The 10,084-nt window shown below is 39.4% G+C and overlaps 1 protein-coding gene across 3 annotated transcripts in view; it reads right to left on the minus strand.

Annotated features, from left to right (window-relative positions):
• The window catches only part of USP15 (ubiquitin specific peptidase 15), a 77,356-nt gene that overhangs the window by 26,469 nt on the left and 40,803 nt on the right, over positions 1-10,084 (minus strand). For all 3 annotated transcript variants that reach the window (XM_018561599.1, XM_018561597.1, XM_018561598.1), the window contains 3 exons: positions 4,115-4,198; positions 3,933-4,027; positions 1,765-1,956 (listed from right to left, as the gene is read on the minus strand). In XM_018561599.1, the coding sequence (XP_018417101.1) occupies positions 1,765-1,956; positions 3,933-4,027; positions 4,115-4,198 (371 nt within the window). The remainder of the gene's footprint in view (positions 1-1,764; positions 1,957-3,932; positions 4,028-4,114; positions 4,199-10,084) is intronic.

A 10,084-nucleotide genomic window follows, 5' to 3' on the forward strand; every position in this document is an offset into this window, starting at 1 on the left:
AAATATTGTGAACCCCCCCCCCCCCCCCAATGTAAGATTTTCCACAATTATGTTTGAAAGATAAATTTCCTTTGAGAGTAGTTACATTTTGCATATTCACCTTAACACGTCAGTGACTTCTGCTGCATGCAGAATGACCCCACAAATACGATCAATCGTCAGTACAATGCCCTGATGTACCAGAACATTAGAAACACCTCAAAATGTCTCCATCTGCAAATCAGTAGACCCCATTTGTAAACCTTTTTCAGGGATAAAGCAAAAGCTTGGATCCCCTGCTAAAGGGAAAAAAAGTAGTTGTAACCCTGTCACCACTCCAACCTAACAAACAATAACAAAGGCTACCTATTGAAAAAAAGTACCTGTCAGACTTGTATATGACCTTTGTAACCCATTTCCACCCAAAATCTGTATATTAAACAGCCCTTGCCATGATATCACATGCCGATGGTACACAAATAAACACCCCCCTTTGAAAGCCAGCAGCCAACACTTCAAATGGCTTCTGGCTCTTAATCCTGACAGCTGGGGTCCATATTAACACATAAGAACCAGTCAAACTAGATCCTAATCATATGATTATAGGATGTAGTGATCATAAGCAGCTTGCAGGGCTCACTAACAAAAATTAAAGCACTCAGTCTGCAGATGAACCCTGCCATCTTCTGGCTGCAGTGTTCATCGGCAGTGCCATCCATTTAATAGTGTAGCAGAGACGTTTTTACTTATGAAAACAGTGTACCAAATAAAAACCTTATATGTCCTTAAAAAATATTTATAAAATGATTCACGTGTGCATATTTGTTGTTGTTTGGTTAACCTTGCATGCTGACACTGCCAAGTTTGACCTGGACATCTAGGCATCATCTAGGAAACACTCAATGTTTCCAAATGCATGTGCATATTCTGCATGGCAATTTGCTTTCTGTTGGGATAGATGAGGAAGACATGCAAAGATAGTTTAAAGATATGTGAAAATCACAGTAACTGCTCCTGAAAATGGTATACAGGGGGGCAGCTCCTCACAGTCAATGGAAACCAACCAAATAGGATGAGAGGCTCCATGTGACCATTCTTGGATAGATCATGATTGGTCATTCTCTAATCGCCTTTTGTTTAAGAGTCAGGCAAAGATAGTGATGTTTCAGGTTCTGATGAAAGAGGTTTTGCCCTCCGAAACATGTTGACTGAATGAGGGTCAGCGTGCAGATGGCTTCGGCTTAGTACTAGCACTTCCTTTCCCTCACCCTATTTTCGTGTATTCATCTTCATGGTCTCCTGAGATTATATCGCTTTCTGCTCGTTTATACAAGCTGGTTTGTAAGTACCTTTTCAGCTGTGTGTTTTATCCATAATAAATTCATTTTACACTATGGAGGCGCTCCTTTTGCTTTGTCCTCATGCAAAGAAAGTTTATCTAAAAGGTATACTGCTGTATTGCAAATTGTATCCTGGCAGTCAGAGAGCTCTCGCACCAAAAGCTGTTCTGTTTGGCTGCTGGCCCCCGGGACAGAGGTGATTAGAAACCGCCCGATCCAAGTGCCAGGACAGCAAGCAAACTCGGCAACCCCAGGAGAAAGTTAGACAGTAGATCTATGGCCTTTTGTAGGAGCTTTATTTCTCCTCTTGAACAGCCTAGTAGCCGTCTAGCCCTGAGAAGCACACAGTATAGAAGTGGGATCTTCCAGCTGTAAAAAACAGCTGTCATGTCAGAGCTTGAAGTCAATATTCATAGAGTTGTACATTGTTTATGGAAACACATACCACATCCTTGCTAAAAGTAGGTTATACAGCTTATCTTCAGTAATGTTCCTAGGTACAGTCATAAGAAAGGGCTGACCAAATAATGTAGAACCATGATGATGACTGTAACTGGCATGGCGAAATTTCTCTCGTAAATATATGGGAATTATGACTTGTTCTGTATCTTCTGTCCTGTTTATAGATGTTTCAAATCTAAACAACAAAATACTGATTAAAATCAAGAACAATAAATACAAAGTTTTCATATTCATATTTCAATATCATGTATATGCAAAGAGAAATGTAAATAAACCCAGAGCAACCAATCAGAATTTTCATAGCTCTGTCTTCTGTGCATTGATGACAGCTTAAATGTGGTTGCTGTAAGTAATGTCATAATATTGGTCTGCCCTAAGGTATTACAGTAAGAATCTGAAGATTCTAGCTAGGCTAACCGGAAAACCAGTAAACAATATTAACCCCTTCGTGACTGACGACGTACAGTGTACGTCGCCAGCATCGGGGCTGTTTAAACAGACTCCCGGCGACTTTTGCCGCTGGGACTCTGTTTAAACTTGTAGAGCCGACTAATGTTGTTCTATGGAGGATGCAATGCATTAAACTAATATAAGGCACATCTGATACAACTGACCTTACTCTCTGTATTCAGGCTGTTTAAAGTGCATTTCCACCTTCGCAGCCAAATTGGGATAACACAAATTTTATAATTGTTACATGTTCCCATTTACATAGTATAAGTTAAACAAATATGTATAAAAATGCTTCTTACAGTATAAATTGCTTTTAAAGTGGGGCTGTGAGGGAAAAGTTTCTCCTCCGTTGTATGTAAATGAAGTTAAGAGAAACCCAATCCTCAAATTTCAGTACCAAGTCATTCTCTAAGGACAGAACACTGTGAAGGTGCTGAGAAAAACCAAGAATCAGCCATGTTGCCTGCTGCAACAAAAAAGGAAAGACATTTTTAAAAAAATAATATTTTTTTGTTATGCTGTGTGAATATGTACACACAAACATATAGAGGCGTTTTCTCAAATTTGACTGCAAAAGTGGATATGTGCATTAAGTGATTAGTTGGAGCACCACAGAACACTACTGTTTAACCTTAAAGTCCATTTCCACCTTTGTAAGTGATTAGAATATATTGGGGTAATGTACAGCTGCAGTGATGATGTATACATGTGCACAATTTCATAACTTACATTGCAGGCTTTAATTTTTTATGAATTTTTTATTAGGCTTGAATCCTGCAAATCCATTATTTGAAAAAAAACTTAATTTTCAAAAAAGAGTCTATTTAACTTTTAATCCTAAACCAAAATGCTCTTTGTAAAGGCCTGTGATATTTCCTGACTAAATTAAAATAAACCTGGGAGAAAAAGGCTCCTTTGTGTGCATCTTTCAATAAATACACTAAAAATGTTTCCCAGTATTACTATTAAAATGGTTATATTAAAAAATGATGTCTCATCCCCCCCCCCCCCCCAAAAATGAATAGAAACACTGCTGGTTGCAGCAGAAGTCCAAGCAGTGTTCTCACTGCATCTGAAATCTGTGTGAGGGCATACTAGACAGTAGGGGGCTGGAGGAACTCATGCAGGGTTTTTATTATTAGAAAAGCATACCTGCACTTTAAAATAACCACACTCTGTCAATTCAGATTGTATTTTTAGCCAGGGACTGGACAATCTCTAAAGGTAAGCTCAGCCAACCAAAGGTTTACATACGTCACTTCACAGTTGCAAGCAATAGGTAAGATTCAGCCTCTGTTTATAATGACTGACTGAATATCTGGCTGTGTAAGAGTTGAGCAGATAACAATGTAGAAAACATTCTGGTGTCAGAAGAAACTTAATGTATCATCCAGATTTACCAGAATGTAGAAAAAGCTCTAATGTAGTGCTGATAGCAGAAATAATTCACTGAACATGCACAATATGGAGCCACCATCCAAGTCAACGAAGGACTTTGTTGTCCTTTGCAGTCTTTTGTCAGTTAGTATTCTGGTTGTTTTATAGTCAACATAAGACTTTTCTGTAGCCATGATATGGTACAATGAAAACAAGACAATTTTTTTTTTGGTAACAAGATCTTAGTCCAGTTATTACTAGATACACCGTACACGGTGATAAACCACATATTTCAGATATATAGTGCATTACAGAACTTACACATATATGTCATCACGTTCCATTATACTACTCAAGTTTTCATCCATAGCAAATATCCTGTGAAACCTATGGTTGTAAATATCTGTGACTACCATCTGAAGATAGAGGAAAAACAAAATTAAGTAAATTAGCCTAGGAAGTGTAATATTCAGGGGAAACGTGTATACAGGCATCACACGTACCTTTTCGGGGGGAACATCTGAAAGTAATGAAAGAGCTGTACAAAGGTCCATAATGTTTCCAATCTTTGGAACAACTACTTTATACTGAAATAATAAAAATACATATGTATGTCAGATATGCAGGATACAGGAAATGGTACTGGCTATAACGGTTTTGCTTATTTAAATACACCTTTAATATATCAAAACCTTCAGTTATATAAATCTCTTCTTTAATGGAAAATAACTAATCTGTTTATAGTGTGCCTCTTAATACTGCATGACTCGCTAGAGAGAACTGACTTCAGATATCAAAAAGTGAAATATCCTTGCTGTTATTCCCAACTCTGTTCCCACCCTTTCATTGCGTTTTGCATTGTAATATGTACATTAAAAATTCAACAAGGAACATGAGGCAGTGGAAGGTATGCATATTTGGGAACTAGAGTGCAGAGTTTGCACTACTGAGATGTAAGCTACCAACTTTTCACCATCAACCAAAAATTAAAATATCAGTTTTGGGTACAGCAGGTTTTAAAACAACATAAGGGCTCCATAACACCGTAATTCGCAATAGGGTGAAGAGCTTGGAGAAGAGAGGAGAAGTGAACAATCTAGGCCAAAATAGCACCCTTGGAAAAATTCTCCAATTCAGCTCAGTTTCTAGTACAGCTATGTTGTCCTAGATTGTTCACTTCTCCTGCCTTCTCCAAACTCTTCACCCTTTGTAGAGTAAGTAGTAAAGGATGGATAAAAATAAAAACCCAGCAACTCTGGCTAAAGTGCTAGTGTGACAGTTCCCTGAACACATACACATACTTATAGTTCCTTAACCACTTCAAGACCAGGTGTTTAGACCCCCTTCCTGGCCAGGCCATTTTTCAGTGTTCAGAGAATTAAATGCTTGTTTATGTCTATGTCTAGGGTAAAAAACAAAATAATTACTCAGTTTAAGCTCCAAGCAGGCTTCTTCTTAGAAGCAGCGGCCCAAGGTCCACTAAATCATCATGCGGAGGGAACAGACTGGAGGGAGCACCCTAACAACTGGCCGGCTCAAAACTTTGGGTGAGTATATCTTTGTTATTTTAGCCCCACTGCAAGGGTTAATAAAAATAAACTCCTGGTGTTCTGCTTAAAAGCTGAATTCTAGGCAAGTGGCTAAACACAGTTTACTTGACCTTGTTTTACCTGGCCTAGTTTCTAATTCTGTGCAACCAATTATTTTGTGAGCCACGCACTGCTGCCATTCACCAAAAAAGTCAGCTCATCGGCCTCCTCTTTACTAGCAGCACAGCTTGATCACGAACGCTGGTCAAGAACATACCCCTAGTTCGATGAATAGACAAGGAAGGAGCAGCACACTATTGAGATCTCACACTGCACTATCATCCTATAAGCTTGTTTAGTGTTGGGAAAAGTGAATGCAGCAGAGTCTAACTAGGTCTTAGTGCTGCCCCTACATCTTCAGTGCTACTATGCAGGAGATTACAGGAGGTGGACATCAAGACAAATTTAGGTAATTACACTAGCTGTTTTAAAAATGCATTTCATTATTTACTAACAGTAGCAATGCATAAATGGCACCGCACGGTTCATGAATCTGCCTTGGTACCGTGTTTCCCCGAAAATAAGACAGTGTCTTATATTTTTTTTTCTACGAAAAAAGACACTAGGTGTTATTTTCGGGGGATGTCAATGAAATCCCTGAAGATAGTGCTAGGTCTTACTTTCGGGGTAGGTTTTACTTTCGGGGAAACACGGTACTTTAAACTTCCTAAATTCTTTGCAAAGTGCTCAATGCAGTAGAGTTTAGGAATATACAACAAGCACCACTGGAATAAACTGCTGCTGAAGCAGTGCTCTGAGTCACATGGCTGCGGTCATAACCAGTCACCACGATCAGTGATAGATTGTGACAGCCAATGATGTATAATCAGCTCTGTCTCTGCCTCACAGAGAGAGCTCTGTTACAAAAGTGATACAAAGTGTCCCACAGTGTCCTAAAGCTATAGTTAAAAAATATATAATCATTTTTGTAAATGAACCCCTTCAGTGCTGATCACAGTTTAATTGCTGTGATCTCTCTGACCAGTACAATAGTACGTAATTAAAAAAAAAGAAAAATATATTTTGTGTCATGGCACGCTATTATTTTACGGAAGAGGCTTAACGCCATTCTCATGTGTGTGTGCCGGTGTGACACCGATCCTGTATCAGACAGTGACACTCTAACGGTGTCAGTAAGAACGGTGTAAGTAAGAACGGTGTAGAGCCTCTTAAGTGAGTGATCTAATGATAGTGCTACCAGCCAACCACTATCTAAAAGGAGACGCTTAGGCCCCTTTTCACTAGAGAGGACCGATTGCGTCCAACTATCAGTTTTCCAGGCAGACCAGATCGGATGCCCAATGTAAGTCTATGGGAAGCCATGTGTTAACATATGGGCATCCGTTTATACCTGGTTACCCCTGACTTCGGTCAGGTCCGGAAAAACAAACTGATTAGCGATCCGCAGGACCGGATCGTGCCGGATCAGGGGTAATCTGATGTAAACAGACATGTCCATTTACATTCGATTCCCCCATAGACAGACATGGGGTCCGTTTACATGCGATTCCCCATACACAAATATGGGGTCTGGTAATTGCAGTTTTTTTCCTCCACCGCTGTGACACCCGCTCTGTACTGCTGCAATTAGGAGAGGATCTGTGCACAGATCCTCTCCTGATCAGCCCGTGTGAAAGGCGCCTAGGAATGCCTAACAATCTGTGAAGAAAATTGAATACCCCCAAACTTAACTGCCCCTGAAATATCTCCATTTACAGCAGCTCCTGGCATCACAACCAGAGTTTCCAGATTCACTTCACAGAAAAACCCTTGGTACCTCACAGAAATTAAAATGTTTGGGCACTGACCACAATAATTGGTATTGTGAAAAAAGAAAAAAAAAACAACATACCGTCATACTGGCACAAGCACCCCATCCTGGCTTCCCCTCTTTTTCCAGGGATTATGAAGATGGAAAGATATTTTCAACTGCTGCACAATATCCATTTTAATGATAATGCTCAGTGCCTCCCAAGCAAAACCCTTTGTATGACAGGCTATACAAATTAAGGCCCCTGAATAAACATCTGTCTGAATATTTTGCAGAAAGTTATACCCCTTACAGAAACATCTGCATAGATGAATCTCTGATGAAATTTAAGGGAAGACTGGTGTTCAAGCACTATATTGCATCCAAGCAGTCATGCTATGGGATACAATTCAATAAATTGTTTGAATGCACTACTGGTTGCACCTGGGCATTTCAAATTTACGAAGATAGCACCATAAATTGCAAAATTGCTAAACAAAGGCTATCATTTATAGCGTGACAATTATTACAGCAGTATAAATTTGTTTAAAAGTTGACTTTGTTTTGAAACCCTAGCCTGTGGCACAGTGTGAAAAGTCGCACAGGCTTCCCCCAGAAGCTGACATACGGCAAAAACCGTAGGGGCACAACAACTGCTTTGAGCCAGCATAAGGTGCAGGCACTGTACTGCCCTGCTTTCCACAATGCATAATAAGGGAACAGTGCCAGTATCTGTCAGGAAGAAGGATGCACTATTCCTAATGCCAAAGTGCATTGTAGAATACAGCAAATTTATGAGGGGTATAGATTTAGCTGGCCAGTGCCTACAACCATATCTAGTTCATGCAAAGAGCAAAAGCTGGCACAAAAAAAATTGCCATTTATCTAACAAAAAAATGGCAGTTTAGAATTAATATGTTCGTTACAAAAAAAGCAGGCAAAAGGGAAGTCATACTCTTTTCTGGAATTGATACTGAAAATGTTATCAGATATTTTGTTTAACCAGCCCACTAATCCCCTCCACCTTTCAGTCTGAGGGTGTCCAAAGATTTTGGGGCAGGCACCTTCCCTGTAGGATCCCCTCTACAGCTTGAAAAAAAAAAATCTCCCCAGGAAAAGGTGCAGAATCTGTTATAAAAATGAGTTAGGAGGGACTCTAGCTACTATTGCCCTTCCTAACCTTCTCTACCAGGCCTTTGTATTACAGATTGCTTCAAAATCTTTCATACAGGGCTAAGCTATTGTAGGGCTGCAACCAACTAATCGATGAGAATAGTTGTCAACTATTCTCATTATCGATTAGTTGGTTGGATCCCCCATCTCTCTCCTCTACACTGGGAGGGAACAGCAAGCAGTGTGCAATAGCCAGCCTGCTATTGGCTATTGCAAATTGAAATGGCCAATAGCAGGATGGCTATTGCACCAGCCCACTACCTGCTGTATTCAGCTGCCGTCTGTGCTTACAATACAATTACTGAAAAAAAGAAAATGTATGTATGTATGTATAATGATAGATAGATAGATAGATATTTATTTAGGGGAAAAAAGTCATTTTCAGTTTCGGCCTAACAAATTCTGCTGCTGGAGGTGCGTTGCAGTGCCATTTATTTCAATGGCACTCCAAACGCTCCTCACACCCTCAGTGTGATCGCCCGCACTGGAACACATATTACCGAGATGCCGTGTGTTCCAGTGCAGTCCGATTGCAAAAAATTGGGCATGCAGTTTAATTCTGAAGTAAACTTTATGTTTGTAACACTGCATTTGTGTATTTTATTTTAGATTAAGGATGGTATTTAATTTTTTTATTCCAAGTGAAAAAATAAATCGGCCAACTAATTGATTAAAATAATCATTAGTTGTAGCTCTAAACTATTGATTTACATTACTCTGTATATGTTCTTGATTTATTTGTGGTTATTCTGCAATTCCTAATGACTATGTGTGTTCTGACTTTTTGGCTTATTATATCGACTACCACGACTTCTGGATCTCTGGACCTTGGCCTGTCCCTGTTTATGGTAAGCCAAGCCCCTCTAAAACCACGATGCAGTGACTACGTAAAATAACTCAAAATACCCCATTTGAAATACCCTGGATTGTCTACTTTTGCAAATGGTATGCCAACATGGGGGTAATTTTCCTTCCTAGGCTGCCATACTGTCTCATAGTTGACAGACTCAAGACTCAGAAAACAAATGTAAAATGTCCATGTAAATTGGCAAGCACCATATTTAGGCCTGTAACTACCTGAAATCCCACAAAACCTGTTCATGAATGAATTTCATTACTTTTTAGCACATTGCAGAACTTAAATATGGGTATTTTATGGCAGTAAAAGAACATAAGGATTATGATATTCACAATTAAATATGTGTGCGTTTAAAAAAAATATATATATATTGTAATATCTCACTTTACTTAATGTCATTCAAATTAAATATATACATTTAATGTCAAAGGAAAGCCCTAGTTTTCCTCAAAAAAATTATGTGAGTGCACTTAATGTGAAAGAGGTAAATTGAGGTTGAACAAACATATACCATATTTGCTGGCGTATAAGACGACTCGGCGCATAAGACGACCCCCTACTTTTTGTGGTAAAATATAAGTTTTGGGCTATACTCGTCATATAAGACGAGTATAGCCCAAAATAATGTTTAAATGCACTTACTAAACCTCCATGGCGGTATTCCCGAGTGTGGCTCGGGGTTAATTTTCAGTACCATAAGTGGTAACCCCGAGCCACACTCGGGATTACAGTCTCTTTCCTTGTCCACGATCCCCGCAGCGTCCTCCATCTTCCGTCCTTCAGCTACATACAGTATACAGCGCTGAGCCAATTACGGCAGGCTTTGTATTCATTAATACAAAGCCTGCGTGATTGGCTCAGCGCGGTATACTGTATGTAGCCGAAGCTACATACAATATACCGAAGTATACCCGGCGTATAAGACGACCCCCAATTTTCGGGCAGTGTTTTTGGTCTAAAAACCCGTCTCATACGCCGCCATATACGGTATCTTAAATTCTAGGGTTTGTATATGTTCAGAAGTTGAATATTTGGCTGCGGTCTAAAGTGGTTATTGTTAAGTTAAAATGTGTTCAAAATGCATCAAAGCATGCTACCGCTC

This window comes from Nanorana parkeri, unplaced genomic scaffold (genome assembly GCF_000935625.1).
Source record: "Nanorana parkeri isolate BGI_ZX_2015 unplaced genomic scaffold, ASM93562v1 scaffold532, whole genome shotgun sequence".
NCBI classification, from domain to species: Eukaryota; Metazoa; Chordata; class Amphibia; order Anura; family Dicroglossidae; genus Nanorana; species Nanorana parkeri.